Source organism: Drosophila guanche, unplaced genomic scaffold (assembly GCF_900245975.1).
Source record: "Drosophila guanche unplaced genomic scaffold, DGUA_6, whole genome shotgun sequence".
In the NCBI taxonomy this organism is placed as follows: Eukaryota; Metazoa; Arthropoda; class Insecta; order Diptera; family Drosophilidae; genus Drosophila; species Drosophila guanche.
Genome location: NW_022995750.1, coordinates 1,215,157 through 1,233,211, shown reverse-complemented (window position 1 = coordinate 1,233,211; position 18,055 = coordinate 1,215,157). Strand labels below are relative to the sequence as shown.

The 18,055-nt window shown below is 43.6% G+C and overlaps 3 protein-coding genes across 3 annotated transcripts; 2 read left to right on the top strand and 1 right to left on the bottom strand.

The window, feature by feature from the left end:
* Positions 1–328: 328 nt before the first annotated feature.
* On the top strand, positions 329–6,271 carry LOC117586570 (zinc finger protein squeeze). The gene is made up of 4 exons (XM_034276731.1): positions 329–1,052; positions 3,872–4,317; positions 4,372–4,499; positions 4,557–6,271. Exons 2-4 carry the CDS (start codon positions 4,077–4,079, stop codon positions 5,793–5,795), a joined length of 1,608 nt encoding a protein of 535 aa, XP_034132622.1. The 5' UTR covers positions 329–1,052; positions 3,872–4,076; the 3' UTR covers positions 5,796–6,271.
* A 6,734-nt stretch (positions 6,272–13,005) lies between these two features.
* LOC117586261 lies at positions 13,006–13,999 on the top strand. The gene has a single exon (XM_034276203.1). The coding sequence runs from the start codon at positions 13,029–13,031 to the stop codon at positions 13,917–13,919; it is 891 nt and encodes a 296-aa protein (XP_034132094.1). The 5' UTR covers positions 13,006–13,028; the 3' UTR covers positions 13,920–13,999.
* Positions 13,997–16,933, bottom strand: LOC117586260 (BRCA1-associated protein). Its single transcript, XM_034276202.1, has 6 exons — positions 16,866–16,933; positions 16,030–16,083; positions 15,570–15,948; positions 15,338–15,508; positions 14,490–15,281; positions 13,997–14,433 (listed from the first exon to the last, which is right to left on the bottom strand). The coding sequence occupies exons 1-6, from the start codon at positions 16,879–16,881 to the stop codon at positions 14,139–14,141; spliced, it is 1,707 nt and encodes a 568-aa protein (XP_034132093.1). The 5' UTR covers positions 16,882–16,933; the 3' UTR covers positions 13,997–14,138.
* Positions 16,934–18,055: the final 1,122 nt, after the last annotated feature.

Sequence of the window (18,055 nt, the reverse complement as noted above, 5' to 3'; positions counted from 1 at the left end):
CATTCGTTACCTTTTCTACTTTTCCTTTAACCAACATTTGGCCCAATTAAATTCGGTATTCAAAAAAAGGAGTACGCCTTCCTCCCTTCCTTCCCTACACTATACAGAGAACCACAAAAAAATCAGAGGCGCCAGAGGAACAAAAAACCGGAATGACCGACACAAGAGAGAGAGCAGAGCCCACAAACACATATGCAAAGAGCCAGAATGAGAGAGAGAAGAGAGACAAAAAGTACACACATAAAAAACATAAACAAGCCTTTTTTCATAACGTGTGCGAGCGGGAAGGAAGAGCTGTGGAGAGCGACATCATTCCACCCTCTCGCTCAGCTGCTTCAGAAAAAACTTGCTTCGGTTGTGATTTTTTTCCACTCTCTTTTACGCCGCCGAACCGAGCACTTCTTTACTCGTTTGCGCCGAGAGTCCCGTTTTTTTGCTCTGCACCGCGCGCTCGTCTCTTGATGTAAACAAGCGTAACCGAAGCTTACGCCGCGCCACCCACCGCCGCCTCCTACCAAACGGTTGTAATTGCAATTAATAGAAGGCGGGTCGCCAAAAAAGTGCCAAAAGCCCCCCAAAAATAAAGCCCAAAATCGTAAAAAAGGGGCAAAAGCACAAGTGCAGAAAAAACCAAACTTGTGCGAGTGTGTGTTGGTGTATTTTTGGCGTGCGCGGCCATTTTTTCTTGTTGCCACACGGGAATCTGCCTTAAGTGTGTTAGTGTATGTGGAAGATAAACCAAAAAGAAGAGGAATATAAAAGAGCGAAATTCGCAAACTTAAACATAATAGAATCATTGAAACACATAAAAAAGGCGCAGGAATGCGTATCATCCAACAAGTAAATTACCGCAAAACCGCAAGCAAAATACCTGAGTGAAAGAGTGAAGGACTGGAACCTCCACTGTACCCCTCTCTCTTCCAACAACCACCTACAATCAGCAGCTGAACACGTGCTCGGTGCGGGCCAAAATATCAACAAAAGTTGTCCCACAAAAATACAGCAATAAGAAAACCAGCATACAAAAAACCTTTTCAAATTGGTGAGGTGAGGTGAGTACTTTCCCGCAAGTCTTTCTTTTATTTATTTGCCTTATTGGAAGTCTCGTTTCCCGCGCTCACTGCACAGTGGGCAGGATTTCATAGAGATAATTTTTGACTCTAGAATCTAGAGTCTAGAACCTAGAGAGAGTAAACGGTTATCTGGGTATATTTGATATGTTATGTACATACATAGTACATATGCTTTTATATTGAAATAGATTTTCAAATTGAATATTTAATTCACGATGTCAAAAGATCTCTCTCCCATTTCCCCAAACATTCCACGCAACCCGAATTGTTAACCGCTTTGAAGCGCTCACAAAACTTTTAACTAAATGCCATGATTACCAAAAAGTTAAAACAATTTCATTCCCGCAAAAATATTTGTAAATGGTAACTGTCCCCTCTGTCCATTGTTCCCCCTCCTCTTATTACTTTTTATGCTCGCTTTCATTCATTCGGTGGTGGCGGTTTTTTTGTGTGTCGTCGTGTCTTTTTTATCTTCTCTTTTTGTATTCATCAAATATTTGCTGTTTTTTCGCACACATGTCGCCCCCAACCACTGCGGCGAGAGCGAGAGAGCTAGCGAGGTCCGGCTCGGAGCGTTTGTTTATGTTGCGCTCTTGCTCGCTCTTTCTGGATCAAGGTATATGCTTCAGAAGGTGGGGCAGAAGGTTGTCTCTCTCTCTCCGCCCACACTAAACATTTGCCAATCTCGCTTTCGGAAAATGCCACTAAACCCTCTTATTAGTATACCTTGCTCCGCTCTTGTGCTCTCTTTTGTTTTTCAGCTGCTTGCGCTCAATTAATTTTCGTTGATTCGTTTTTTTGTGGGTTTCTTCGTGTGTGCCTGTGTGTGTGTGTGGGGTTTTTTTGTGTATACCATGTTATATACTTTTTTAGGCAGCGTACTGCTTCTTTCCTCACTTTTTTTTTGGGCCTGACTGACCGATTTGCCTGCGTCTTTGGGGCATTATCAGGTTGTGTGCTTTGCTCTGTTTGTTGAACGCCACTTTTTTGCAATTGTTTTCAAAAGCAAACACTTTTATAGGGTATTTACATTGTCCGTAATCCGCTTCCCCATCCCCTTTTTATATTCTTTTTGCGCGCAACAAGCAAACAGCGCGTCCTTTTACATTCCGCTTCTCCATCCCCTGCCCTGATTCCACTTTTGCTACTGCTTCTGCTCGCGCTCCCGTTTCCCCTTCCATTTCCCTTCCCATCATTGTCCAACGTCAGCAACGACATCAGAACCGGTTCTTTTGACCAGCGCGCAAAAAAGTAAAAGAAAAGAACTCAATTTGCCTCTGACGTCAACACCCACCCGACCAAAAGGTCGCTAACAAATTATCGTTCAAACATTTTGAACTCCTATATGAAGAGAAACGAAAGGCAATAGGTAATTTACATTTTAAAATGTAGTTCCATAGCAGTTGATAGTCTGAAAAAGAAATAGGAGCGGTCTTGAACTCCAATTTCGTTCATTCATTTATTTTAAAGAATGAATTTCATTGTCTTCCAATTTCTGAAAATTTGCTTGAGAGTCGAATTGAAGAGACTCCTCTATTCGATTTGTATCTTATCTAGGAAATCCAGCATATTCCATTAAATTTCTATTTCCGTTTCAGCCACAATAAATTTTGAACTGTTTGTTACTTTTAAGCGCATTAAATGTAGTAAATCTAGAACAAGGTTGATAAATTCGTTTGATTATCCCCATAAATGCAACAAGTGAGGGGAGGATATATCACTGTTTTTATAACTCCGAATTCTGTACAGGCCTTGGGCGAATGTTTGTTTTTTGTGGGTTTTGCCACCGTTGTGAAAGGGTTATGAAAAATCTGTTTTTAAAATCAATTAAAAGTCATTTATCAATGATGGATATGCTGGTGGAAACTACCGTCAGAAATAATTTATATGATGAGGTTGGATAAGGGCGGGATAATTGATTAAAAAGAACATTACAAGTGAAAGGAATCAAAGTAATTAATTGCACTAAAATTACTTAGAAATGTGTGGATTTATGATTCCTAGAATAAAAGAGATCCAAACCCGTATACCTTTCTTCATTCGATTTTAGGAAAAATACAATTATTTACTTTCCAGAAAGACAGTTGAGACAGTAGAGAAATGTCCCATTCTATTCACCAAAGAGTTGCGCCTCTAATAGTTGATTTGCCTGTAGCATATTTTGGCACCCCATCCAATCATATTTCCATACGTACTTACCCCCACCTCTTTTACATGATTGGTCCATTTATTGTTGGTGCTGCCACTCCCCGTGACGCCTCCCAGAAATGTGTTAAACTTGTAGTTGCAATAAATTTCCATCCATCGAGGTTGTTGACACGTTCCGTTGGCGCCCCTGACGTTTTTTGCTCCCTGTCCGAAAAAGAGAACCCCGATTCGGGTTTGGATTTGGCTTTCCATCTTGTGCAGTGTTGTGTTGTCACCACGAAAACTTGTTGCCCCAAGCGCCTTTTTTGTTGATCTGTTGAAATTTTCATTTTTGCTTTTTTCCCTCTACTGGCATTGTTCATAAATAATTCTCTTGGAGCTTTTTAGCGCTTCAGTGGCAACTTTTTTTTGTTCGTGGCAGCATACACCACAGAACTCTTGGCCCATCTTTGGGGCCCATCACTGCACACGTTTTAATTCACAATTCACAAACAATTAATTAATTCATGCATAAATATGTTAATGTGCAGAAATTAGTGTACGAGAGTGTAAGGGGAAGCAAAGTAGAATCGAAAAAGTAGTTTATGCCCAGTTTTGCTGCGTCGACAATTATTTCAGATTCAAGAATTACAATATTTCTGTACTTTCAGCAGAAAAGAGTCAAAGTCCCCCATATCAGAGGAGGAAAGTGTAGAAGTAGAGGAGGAGTATCTTGTGTAAGCGGAGTCCGCTGCTCCAAGTGTCGACTGTTGACTGTCGATTTGCCCCACAATCGTTGGTGAGCTCTGCCCCAAGCTGGACGCACGCACAATCGCCTACCGCCCGCTGACACTTGGGGGCCATCAGCCGCCGCATATGGCCGAATTGCCGACGGCGCCGAACGGCGTCTCAAGCGGCGACTATCTCCATCGCTCCATTGACCAGCTGCGATCCCTCACGCACCTCACCACAGCAGATTTGCGAACAGCACAACTGGTCCACGATTACAAGCCTTTCAACATCAATGAGTTTCGTCAGAATGTTGTGGAGCGGCTGGACTACAGCTTAAAGAATGGTTTGGTGCATCACCAACAGCAACAGCAGCAGCAACAACAACAACAACAACAACAACAGCAGCAGCAGCAGGAGATGTTGCAGCAACAGCATCAGGCACATCAGGAGCAGCAGCAACAACAACAGCAACAGCACCACCATCAACAGCAGCAGCCGCATCATCTAAAGTCCAGCTACAGTGCGCCAAGCTCTCCGCCAACGCCACACGAGCAGCAGGAGCAAAAGGTGAGTCCTGATGGGGTGCAAAGAAGAACAGACCTAATCCCTGTCCTTTATTTACAGTACGATCCCAATAGATCGCCTCCACGCCCGCTCATGAGCAACGGCAGCAATGCCTCGTCACCGGAAGATGATCGCAGAGGCAGTGGCGGAGGACCTGGCGGCGGTGGCGGAGATGGGGACCAATCAAAGCCATACAAATGCGCATCGTGCAGCAAATCCTTTGCCAACTCCTCGTATCTGTCGCAGCACACGCGCATCCATTTGGGTATCAAACCCTACCGCTGCGAGATCTGCCAGCGAAAGTTTACGCAGTTGTCGCACTTGCAGCAGCACATCAGGACGCACACGGGGGACAAGCCGTACAAATGCCGGCATGCCGGCTGTCCCAAGGCCTTCTCGCAGCTCTCGAACCTGCAGTCGCATTCGCGCTGCCATCAGACGGATAAACCCTTCAAATGCAACTCCTGCTACAAGTGTTTCGGCGATGAGATGACGCTGCTGGAGCACATACCCAAGCACAAGGACTCGAAGCACCTGAAGACGCACATCTGCAATCTGTGCGGCAAATCCTACACGCAGGAGACGTACCTACAGAAGCATCTGCAGAAGCACGCGGAGAAGGCGGAAAAACAACAGCAGCGGCACACCAGTCAGGTGGCTGCAGTGCAGCAGCATGTGCCATCGGGTGGAATCGGTTTGAATCTGCAGCGCCAGGCTATGAATGATGTGAATGCCGCGTATTGGGCCAAGATGGGGGCGGACAGTGCGGCTGCATCCCTGGCAGAGGCCATTCAGCAGCAGTTGCCGCAAGCCAATGGCCAGACGTACGCGAACTTTGCCTCGCTCCAGCAGCATCAGCAGCAACAGCAGCAGCAGCAGGAGATGCTGCAGCAGCACCATCAACGGCTGGCGGATACGCCTGGCCACTCACACAGTCCGCATGAAGACCCCGCCGGCGAGGATCTCGTCCTGCGGCAGACGACACCACAGCATCACCTGCAACAGCAACAACAGCAACAGCAACCCTCGCCTGGACCTGGCTCCTCGGCTTTCACTCCACTCAGCGCCACGGCGCCGCCCTCACATCTGCAGCAGCATCGTGGAGCTCCAGCGGCCACTGCGGCCTATCTCTACCAGCAGAATGCAGCAGCGGCGGCCGCTGCCTTTCCCACGCAGCTCATTTCGCTGCATCAGATACGGAACTATGCACACCAGCCAGGGACAGCGGGGCTCATCAGTAGCGATCATCTAACCCTCGGCCTGAGCGCCGTCCAGGCGGCCAAGGAGAAGGCCCAATAGTACAGGCCTCTGCGTGGCCACAAAAGGCAGCTACGATGACATTAGTTTTAAGTTACAACAGGACCTTTAAACTGGAATGAATTAGCACGACTTTTCAGGAATTCATTCCAGTTTAAACACTCGAAAATATGTGTAACTTAGGTTTAGTTTAGGCACCAGTTCAAGGCAGTGCAGGAGCTGAAACTTTCACTTAGTGTTAGCCTAGCTATAGACTTAGCCATCCTTTAGACACATTTAAAGTATTGATTGCTTTATTCTACTATAAATCTCACTCTCCAAGCCCCTCCAAACACTGCCCACAAATAAAAACAAAGAAAGGTAAACGCAGCTCCTCGCTGCCTTCAACTGCAAAGAATTTGAAGAATGTAATGTATGTATAGAATATTTGTATCTAGGACAACTCAGGATTTTCAAGTATCGTTTTTATGATATTTATATGACCCTCTACCAACTTTCTATTCATAAGAAATCTCTCCCAAAAAAACCCTAAAACTCTGATGTACTCGAAAGGAAAAACAAATAATGCATTCGAGTAGATCACAAGTTTTGTCACCAGTCGATCCGATGATAGGAGCCGTACAAAGTACGGCGGATACATAATGTAAATATTATGTAAATGTGTGCTGTACGACGTATCCATATTAGCCGTAAGCGAAACCCTAGAGATATTACCTTTATTTATCAAACAAATTAGTTTAAGAACTAAAATGTGTATTTTCTACCTAAAAACCACAAACGAAGAAAACAAACGAATTGCATAATAAATTTGGAAATAATTTATAAAAATAATTATCCTGAGTGAATGATCTTTATATCTTTTACCGCAGGATTTGCATTTCCATTCAGGGATTGCACTGAGAATGCAGTGAACTGGAAAACTGCATGATAATCCGCTTATAGAAATTTCCTTTTCCTTTCTTGAGGCCCAAGGCGACATAAGACATGAGAGATTTATGTTTGCCGTGCACCCCATACAATCTGAGTATCTCTATAGGGAAGTGTAGTACGGCTCAAGATTCTATCGAGGGTTTTGTATGCGATGATGTCGCAGCTGTCGTTTTGGTTTCTCTTGCTCCTTGCAACGATCAATGATTGATGACTGATTGAATCTTGAAGTCTGATCGAAGCGAAGATTAATGACTGCGAGTTCTTACATAAATATACTCTCACACACACATATTCATAAATATTTGATGATAAAACTAGTTCATCTGCTTCACACATCACGATTTGCAACTTGAATCAAGTGATTTCCACTCGAAGAATGAGTGAAGTTCTTCCACAACCGTAGAGAAGGGTAAAAGATTAGTAAACTGATATTTCTTATAGACAGAATACACATTGAAACATTCATGGTTTGAGCAAATCTCATGGTTAATTAATAAAACAATAAGTCACAAAAAAAAAAACCCGTTTTAAAAGTTGTTTACAGGTGTTTCGTTTTCTTCATCATAATTCTATTTGTTTCTTTCTTCTTATTTTTTTGCACTAAAAATTCTGTCTTCTCTATTTGCTTAGGCACGCATTTGAATGGAATTATAAATAGCTGGCAAAATGCGTTGAGACCCTCGACGCAGTAATATGAATTTTATGAACATTTTATGACTCAAATAAAAACCATATAAAAACCACCTAAACAGCTCGTAAAAATTGCCCAAAGAATGGGCATTGTTTGCCGTTGAATAGTCACCCACTAAGGGGGATCAACAATAATAACAAAAGACGAGGCTGATAGAGACATAAACCCCTTGCTAAAAGGACATTGTCTGCGCTGTTTTGTCAACACGCAAAAGGGATTGTGCGAAAATTCGGCACGATCCAAGCCGATCCAAGCCAATCCGCTGCACCCTTAACAGCGACAAGGATCGCTGACAATAAACCAACAAATCATCAAAGGCTGGATTGGCAAACACACCGCAGAGTACAAAGACCCGGAATAAAAGGGCTCATCGATCGACAATCGATCATTTGGCAGTTTTGCCCTGCAAAATCCATAGACAAAAGGGATAACAGGGAGCCTCCAAAGGTATCGCGAATCTATGGCCAGGCAATGTTTGCCAATAATTTAATTGATAAATGATTTGATTTCTGCCAGGCGATCACTGGGCTCGTCGTCATCGATCATTGCTGGCATCGACCATTCGAGCATCGGAAGAGTTTCTTTCTCTCTGATTAGCATATCAATGCCTCACTTTTAGAGACTCACTAATGATCATGGGATTGTCTGCTGCTGTCTGTCTGCCTGAGTGTATCTTCGGGGTGGCTCTTCTCTTTCGGTTTTCTTTGGGTGCTGAAATCATCACGAATCTCTGTCCGTTGTGTGCCTCATCAGCGCTTTGTTATGCTAACTATGAGAAAAAACTGTGGCTGAGAGCATCTATCCTGTCGAGGATCCTTGGTGCTGTCTGGGCCCTGGGACTGTCACTTTTACATGCAGTCGTCTTTGGTTTGTTGATCGATATGATAATTAGAATGCAATGCCTGAGGCCAGGAAGGAGTTTTTGTTCGTTGAGCGTAGCAGTGGCATCTGCTGGATATATCAAAGAGCTCCTCAAGGAGTACACTGAAAGAAGCATATGGCTTTGGGAATTTCTAAAATGATTAGAGAACATTTCTGTGTACTAAAGCAAAGGATTTGAATTATTTTAGAGTGTTTCATCACACTAAATGTGCCCTAATTGATTAGTTCCGCTTATACTCCAGCAGTTCCTTTACTTATTCCTAACCATAAACTCTTCTAGTAGGGCAGTTCGCCGCTCCTTTACTTTCTTTCAGTGTATAATCTGTGCCAGTGCCGAGGAATTATGCAAACTACTTGCATTTGAAATTTATCTATGCATTTTTCAATGCCAAGAGATCATTGCGGGAAAGAGGCCTGCAGAAAGGCGTCATCAAAGCCATCAATAGATTTATGGTTTCTAAACTCTAGAGAAAATCAAAACACACACCCAGCCCTATCCCATAGATAGCAACTGATCATCAGGGGTTGCCACACACACAAAAACATCCGGAGAAAGGAAAAGGAGAAGCACATTTCACCCCAGCGAAGGTTTCGGGGGCGCTTTGCATAAGAAAGGATACGTCGAGGGTAACCCATTCCACGTATGGTATTTAGTCGGGTGTTCGGCATTCAGCAATTCTTCTTGGATAAACTATTTATGAAATTACTAGACAATGGGCACAATATGCAGAATACACTCCACCGATTAGCCCATATATTGAGCGGAGAGGACAGCAGAGAGGTGTGTATGTTTTTCCCATAACTTCTTGTTCCTTGTGGCATTTGCATTTCCTTGTGTTCCTCTCCTGTCTTTGCCAATTTTTGTGGCTCTCTTTGTGCTCCGCTCCTCGAGCATTGTTCGATTCTAATAAGGTGCGATATTGTGAAATTTGATGCGATTTTCGTTAGCCATTCTTCGGCGTACGAGTACGAATATATTCATATTTTTCACCCTATCCGTACTCATTCACCAACTCAAGGGATTCGCACTTTCAGTGCATAAACGGATGAGGAGAGGGCACACTCACTCACTCTCTATTGTTGAGGTTTTTGTTTCCTATGCTCTTGTTTGGATTGATTTCCCTTTATCATATTTCGATTGTTCAGTAATTGATACTTGAGCTAGCATATTGGCATATTGCCAAAAAAAAAACCACCTAGGTTTTTGTGGCATATTAATTAAGCGATTTCGATGATGCGGATTTGAGGGCATCATTGAGGGATTGAATGGGTATTATTGCACTCTTTGATTGGTGCTAAAAGGGTTTTTTTTCGAACGCATTTCTAGCATGTTTTGGCAGCCCAAGGAAGTAATTTTTCATTTAAGAGCAACAACAGATGTTGGAGATAGGTTGAGCATTTTTAGGGAATTTAATGTCCTTTAATTTCTTATTTTCTACATTTTCATTTGAATTACATATGTATATGTAGATACATATTCGTTATACTTTTTCAGTAGCATTAAATCGGGGCTGTAGATTTTCCCATTTAATTAACTTTCCCACCGTTTAAAGAGTACATCTTTTTCCATCAATCCTGTTCAAGTTTGTTTGCCATTCAATTAAATATTTTTTTCCAGAACTTTTTTATATTTTTTTGAAATGGGAAAGGCCAGCCCAAAAGGCACATCAAGTACTTAGCACTGTTCATATTTATTCAAACACTAAAAATCACGAGGTATTTGTATTACAATTAATGCAGAACTCAACTCCCTGACAGCCAACACGTGTTTGACATTTAACGACTAAAAAAATCCCAAAAATGCTGAAAAAACGACACAAAAAACTAAATGTTAAATGCGTAATTGAAAGACACATGAAAAGTGTATCCTGCACGCAGAAATCCTCCGTTATCCGCCGTAAAATGACGCAATAACAAAAATTTAATTAACATTTTCGCGCCCAGCCTTTTGTCGAAAACCTACAGCACAAAAAGTAACCAAAAAAAGGGAAAAAAAACTACAGTAACAAGGTCGATCCTATGGCGCTACTGAACTACAAAAAAAAACTTGTCACACGGGATTTCTTTGAGCATTAAAAAATACGCGCCAAAAGAACACACAAAAAAAAGCTGAAATCGCTTCAATTATAAACGACTTTTTTCGGTAGTCAAGCATAAAAAATTTTACTATTCCAACCAAAAAAAAATGGGTTAAAAAACTGACAAGGGGCTGAACCTGGGGATGGGTTATATTTTTTGTGTCCTTCGGGAGAGAGCAGCGAACAAAAAAATCACCCAAAAAAGTATGCAACGGGCGGGCATTTGGTTACCTCATTTGAATATTTGGCGCTGGAAATTTTCTCACGATTTTTTATTCTTCGCTTGTGTGTCTACCCACAGCTCAGGGGTGACGATCAAGGATAAAGGACGCTCGCTCGCACCACCCGGAGACACACAAAAAGATGCAGACATCCGCGAGCCCCGAAGACAAGAAGTAGAAAAAAAATCCGGATTTTTTGCCTCATTTCCATGCGGAAGCGTTTCCTTAACGATCTTTTCGAAATAGAAAGGGTGAATGCCTCAAACAAAAGGGTTCCAAAGGACCAAAGGATTGCCTAATTTATGCACAACACGTTCGCGGATCGGACGACGCACCTCAAAGGGTTGCTGATCATCCTCTGCCGGGATACTCGTATCTGGGCATCGCGCATTTGCATACATGATCATCCATGAAAGAACGGGGTTCGGGTCAATCATCATTTTTCATTTATCATCCGTAAAAAAAGGCAAAGTCCTAAGTGAAAAAAACCAGAGCTCTTTCGCATAGAAACATACGTAAATTATTTAAATTTCAATTTTTTTCTCTCGGATTTCTGTCAATAAGCAGGGGCCGAGATGTCCTACGGAAAGGATTTCTCCTTTGCCTTTTTTCTTTCGCTCTCCTCAAGCTGTTTGTCTGGGTCACTTTTGCTCCCTGCAAGCAGTCAGTTGCGGGGCAGGGAAACCACCCCAAAAACGCGTTCTAGTCTCCTTTCCTCTGGCACATCCTTCTGGGGTTTCTTACGCTTCTTCCTTTTGTCGTTGTCGGCTATTTGTTTATCTATTTTACATATTCTGGCTTTGTATCCGGCGCCTTTGGAATAAAGTTTCTAAATCAATATTTGCTCATTAGTCACATTCAATAATTTTAATTATTATAATTTGTATGCGCAGTGAATGGCAATGGAAAATGCAGAAATGGCAGCTGTTCAATCATCGAAGACTAAAGGAATTTATATAGCTTAAGAAGGAGTAGAAGCTGAAGTTCTTTTGAGTTTATGCTGACGAATTTTATATCAATATCGATCTTTAAATTCCTCTATTTCCTGTTAACTGCAGCAATCCTAAACATTGCCCCTTTTTGAAATCGTTAATTTAAAATCTCATTTAAAGATAGAAGTCTCTGCCCAAAACTTTTGTTTTAAAATTAAATGATTTTGCCTTATATACACACATAAACCACAACAAAATGAAACTTAAAATAAACTCAAAACAATGCCACGCGCATCTGTGCAAAATTAATCAAATTATACACCTATCGAGCGATAATCGACATCGAATCCATCAAAATCTATTAAATATACGATCTACACAATGCAAAAATTATGCAAAACTTATTCAATTCGCCAAAAACGAAAAGGCAAACATTTTATGCGCGAAAGTGTGTGTGTGTTTTTGTTGTTGTTGATGCAAATTAATTAAGTTACTTAATTACAGGTGCAAGATGGACAAAGTCCGTGTGCCCCTTTGCCCCACCATCACTGTCTTTCGGGGGACTTTGCTAGCAGGTTGTCTTGTGCCAAATATTAAATTTTTTTGAAAGATTCATCAGAGGAGTGGGAGGCAGCATGGAGGAGGGAGCGAAACATGGATAAGCTTTAAAGACGAATATTTAGAAGAGTTTGTCCCACGAAAACGAAAGTACCCTGCAAATTGTTTAATGTATAATTCGGTGATATTTGATATTTATGTATATTTATGTATTTATATGAGTTTTTGTTGGACTAAATGGATTGACTTTCCTTCCCATCTCCAGTCCACCGCGTTTCATTTCCCAGGGTATCTATCAAGCTTTACACCATCATCTTTTGGCACACTTAAGCTTTTTGGTAGTATAAGCGACAGAATGATTGATCGCTTGCCAATTGTAGACGATCGTACGATGGAAAGACTGAAAGACACAGAGAGATTCCGAGAGCTGGTGGCAGAGACAGCAACAGGGGGCCGGCTCATAGTGGGGGGAAACCATTAAAAAAGTTTTTGTTGGTGCCTTGTTCATAGCCAAAAGTGAATTAAATTTATATTTAAGTTCTTTATTTGTTTGTCTCTCGCAGCATCGCCCGTGTGTGTCGGTGTGTACGCAATTTAAGTGAAGATTCCAGGGGGTCTAGTCAAACCGGTTCGACTTGTAGTTGTAGTTGCTTTTATTTTTGGAGTCTGTAAGTCTTTGCTGTCGCGGTGAGGCAGCGAGTCATGGCATAAATTATAGTATTCGTTTCAGAAAATATTGTGGGGAGCTTCTGTAGAAGAAATTGCTACTGGGGAATGGAATAGAAGGTGTTATGGCATGGAGTATGAGAAGTTCCCACTACCATTTCCCCATTGAAATGTATCGTCTAGAAAACCCTTTTGAACCCAAGCAACCCCTGCTCTGCTATCATAGTCACAGTCAAATTCCCACCAACAAAAACGTTTCATTCTAAACGAAAAGAGAATTTAAATTAATATTTTTCCATACAAAAAAAACCCTCAAAATGCTTACCGAGTGCAACGAGGAGCTGCCCAATCCACACAAGAGCTGCCTGCGGGAAATGCTCAACACTTTGATCATCAGCGACAATGATGTGAAGCGCCTCAATACGCAACTCCGGAATATCCAGCTGGAAATGAAGGCCGAAATGGACAAGATCGAAAAGTCCAAGTGCGTGGGCGATGAGAAGTCCAAGAAGCCGAAGGTCTGCGACAGTGAGCAAGATCTCACGCAGTTTGCCGAACGCATCGTCAATCTGGATGAGCTGAAGTTGCACTACACAAAGAAGAGCGAGGAGTTGCGCCGCCGCAGGGACAACATAATGGTCTATGCCCGACAATGCCTGAATGCGTACAACGAGGAGAAGTGCAAGTTCAAGTCGTTCCAGGAGAACACCGTTGACTACATAAAGCGCACGGCTACGCTCTCGCAGGATCATGATGTGGTGAAGAAATGCGAGTATGATATTTGCCAGATGAACAAACGATTCGTTCGCGAGGTGGCCCATCTGAAGCGCTGTGAGGGCGAGCTGCTAGCGTTCATTAAGCTCTTGAAGGACTCGGATCCCAAGGCCTATTGTGAGTGCTGCTGCTTTAAGGAGTACGACTGGCTGCCGCAGGGCAAGAACCTCGAGGTGGTGGACACCCTGGCCGAGGAGATCAAGCAGATGATGGGGCAGGTGCTGGTGCGTGCCTTTGCCCAGCTGCATGTGCATGAGCCGCAGGATCCGCGTGCCTTTATTGCCGCCTATCTGATGAATCTCGATCGCAGCGAGCAGGAGATGCTCGAGAAGCACACCATCATCCAGGAGGCAACCGAAAACTGCACCAAGCAGCTGCCCGATCCCACATTCCATTGCGAGAACGCATGTCCGCCGCAGGCCAAAGCTGTCTAGAAAACATTTTGAACATTTTTCTCATTTATTTCACACACGAAAAACACACCGCGAAATACAACTTTGAGACAATTCTCTTAGCCGTTAGATTATATTTTTTATATCGCTTTGCTTCACAAAGGAAATCACATTTAGAGCTGCTTTATATGGGGAGAGGTTTACATTTTAAACACATCAAGAGACAGCCAAGCGAGTCGGCTTTATTCACGAATTATAAGTCTATTTCTTGCGACGATTGTTGCGACGCGTGCCGGGCTCAGGCTCCTTCTCGCCTACGCCCGTGATTGAGGCACCGGCCAGCTCCGAATTGGCCATCTTTCCTTGGGTGTCCAAAAAGAACATGACATCGCGCAGCTGCTCCTTGAGATCGGTGACTTCTGTATCGTGTTTGGCCTTGAATTCTGTGTACTGCTGCTCCAAGGCCTTGTATTTGACCAGCCAAGAGCTTTGATTGTCCTGCAGGGCCTTGGAGAGCTCGCGCTCCTCGTTCAGCTGCTTTTGGACTTCTTTAAGCCTGAAATGGAAGACAGTTTACTCCCCTCTACAGCTCTTTGGAGGTGCATCACTCACTTGCTGGTATGCTGCGCCAGTTTGCGCTCTAGATTTTGCTTCTCCTTTTGCATGGTTTGCTGCACCTGCAGCAGATCCGTCACCTCCGACTTGGCCTCGCTGGCCTTCACTTTGAAGTTCTGCCACTCCTCTTCGAGGCGCTCCATGCGCTCCTCGTAGTACTTGCGCTGCGTGTCCAGCTGCGAGGTCAACAAGTAGGTAAACTCCATCTGCATCGAGTCAATTTTCTCCTCGCGTTCATCCTTTTCGGTCTGCGAGGCCACCAGCTTGCCGTCAGACTTGTTCTGGAACAGACGGTGCACGAAATTGTCGCCTGCATAGTCCCACACACTTGAGGTGCCCAGCTGCATGGCAAAGGTGTGATTGGTGGCCCTGTAGTGGGCGGCAGCGTGGCCGCCCTGATAGCGACCGCAGCCGACATGGCCGCAGATAAGGCAAATCCACAGCGAGTCGGTGCCCTCACACTCCATGCAAACAGAGTCCTCCATCAGCTCCGGGGTCTGCACATGACGGCAGACGGGGCAGGTGGAGTCGCCCCACTTCATCAGGCAGCTGGCATGGAAGGCATGATTACAGAGAATCGTGAGAACGCCATCCACGCTCTCGTCCATGCGCTCCAAGCACACGGGACAGGTGGGCAGCTCGGTGTGCCCCACGGGCGGAGTTCCGTGCTCGCTGCGCTCCACTTCAGATACCCAAACGGCATGGCATAGCGAGTCCGGCTCCAATGAGTTGTAGGCAATGCCATTGTACGACTTGTAAAACTCCAGGGCCGACTCATTCGAGCGAAATCTGTGGGAGACACAAGTTGGATTAAAATGCGAGATGTCTGAGGATTGGGGACCCACTCTAGGAGAACCATAAACTGGTTGGGACTTCCGTCGCGTACGATCTGGACATGCTTAATCTCCGCATGGCAGGGAGCTATAAAATTCAGCAAATCATGGCAGTTGAGAGTGGCTGGCACGGCCAGCAGGCAGAGTTGATTGGATGTAGCCTCCGTGGAGGACTTTCGTTCACTATTAAATGTAGAGAAAACGCATAAAAAGGTGTACAAAAACACGCAATGACTGCTCTTACTTCTTCTTGTATAGGTGGATGAGTCCCTTCGTCACTTCCACAATGGGATTGCCCGAAAAGTAACCAATTTCCAGTGGAAAATTCGAGTTTGCCTGCACGCCACCAAGCTGTGACTCATCGCCGCTGCGTGGTGTCGTCTCACGCGAACTGCCAGCCGTGGGGCTGTTCACATGCTGCACTGCGGCGGTCCAGCTCATCTTCTTTGTGTCGCCTTGAAGCTCTTCCTTGCCCTCGCCTTCGCTCAGTTCCTTTGTCCAACGCTGATTCGTGTACGTTTCGATGATGATGTCGCGGGACAGTCGCAGTCCACGGTCCCGCTCACGCTCCTTTTGAACCCGTGGATTGGTGGGATGCTCTGCTGATACGGCGCCTTCTTGGTCTGGTTTTTGGACGAAGCAGCAGACGGATTAGAGGCATATAATTGTTGCGAAATTTACATTTCTTTGTTTTTGTCATTTACCTGCGTCTGGCTCCAAATCGATTTCGATTTTGATGACACACAAGGAAATGTTTTCTAGCATTACACAAGCATAATTTCAATCAGTTTAAATGCCAAAATCATGGGAAAAATACGGTTTAAATATTTTAGTTTTTTGTTTTTGTGTCGTGTTCAGTGTGACCGCGGAATTATCGATACAATATATCGACAGATCTTCGGGAAATATACCGAAATATACTCTTTCACTTCCAAAATATACTGTAAATACCGTAAATCTTAAAAAATGTTCCTTGACTTTGACCTTCTTTTCAATTTTAAAAGCTGGTCAGGAAAATTTCGTTAATCTGGTTCTCCAAAACTTTTTTTTTCATTGATTGGAACCTGAGAGTTCCAAAATTCTCTCCATTTGAGCATAACTTCTTTCCCAGAAGTGTCATAATGTTGCTCACCGTGCCCATGTTGAGGAGCAATGCTGATCACATTTCGCAGCATGTTGCTGACCCACAAAAACTATGCTGCTAACGGTAAAATACGTAAGTAGTAATGGAATTCAGACACATTGCTGCTATGAAAATTCCCATGTTGCAAGAGAGGGAATTCCCTACGGAAAAGAAAAATTCCGCGAGGGACATTTGAAAAACATGCGAATAGGACTATCAAATATGTCGTAAATGGTCACCCTGGATAGCAGACTTTCATATTAAATATACCATCTCACCCTCCGAAATATACAAAATCCCACCTGATTATTTTCAAAATATACTGTAAATAATTCGAGGACTATCGACGGCTGGTTGAACTAGTCTCTCCGAGCACTGTTCATTTTTTGGTTTTTACCAACACCATCTCCTACATACCGGGAAAATAATCCATTTGAAAGACAATTTGGTTTTCCAGCAGCAGAAGCGTTTCAAACTTTCGATTGAAATATGTATCTTAATAACATATGAAAAAGTATTGGGATTATTTCAAAATAAATTTGAATTTGTAAAAATGACAATAAACTGAAAGCTGAAAAACTGTTATGTCTTTATTAAAAAAAAACCACGTAGAAAGACCATTTAAAAATTTGATTAAGTAGGCAAACTGGATTTTGATATGTCCCACGGCGGTGGTCGCTTACAACTTGTCGGCTTTTCGCCAACCCAACCACCCAGCGACCCCCCAAAACAACGACCATTTGGTTGTCTCGCTTCGGGTATCTGCCGAAGCTGCGTGGCCAACAAAAATACAGTTAGTAAGTACTGCGAGCTACTCGGAGGCGGATGTGTTGCCGCCAGTGGTCTAAGCCGTGACAAAAACACGTTTTACGAGACTTGTTCGTTATTTCACGCGCGCGTAAATCAAGCCCCAAAAGAGAGCGCCAACGCGAAACCAGCAAAACAAAACAAACCAAAAAACCAACAAGAAAAAAGAAGTGAGTGCAGTAACGTATAGTTGGTGTTGTAGTTGTAGTTGTAGTTGGGGATAGTATAACCATGAACTGGCCGTAATAAACCCAACAAATTGATTACAATACGCGGGATGGGGAGGGTGGAGGACGGGTGGGGCATTCGTAATTGCAATTACCAAGATTGAACCATAAAAATATATTTTTGTGCACTCATACATTCATACAATATTCGAGTGTATGGAATGTGCGGGGAGGTCTGGTTGAGGGGGCTACTAAAAATGGCCATTGCAAGAAATCAGGCTATTGATTTTTTGGCATTATTTATTAATGGTTACAGCAATAAAATTGCTTACAAAATTCGTAGCACCCGTCAATCCTTCACACATCCGCAAACACACAGAAAAGCACACACGCACACTTCAACACACTCACACACACGTGACTGGCGGCGGTACCTTTACGGACTTCAAAACGTCACACCATTCTCGAGGGATTTTTGTAGCTGCCAGCTGACAGTGCTGCCAAGTGCAAGGACAAAGGAGGAGCGAAACTCCATGCCTGTCGTCAACAAGTCTATCAAGAGTTTGTCATTTTTGTTGCAGCAAGAGCCCGCAGAGCGCCCAGTGTCACTCCCCACTTGTCAGTCTAACTGTC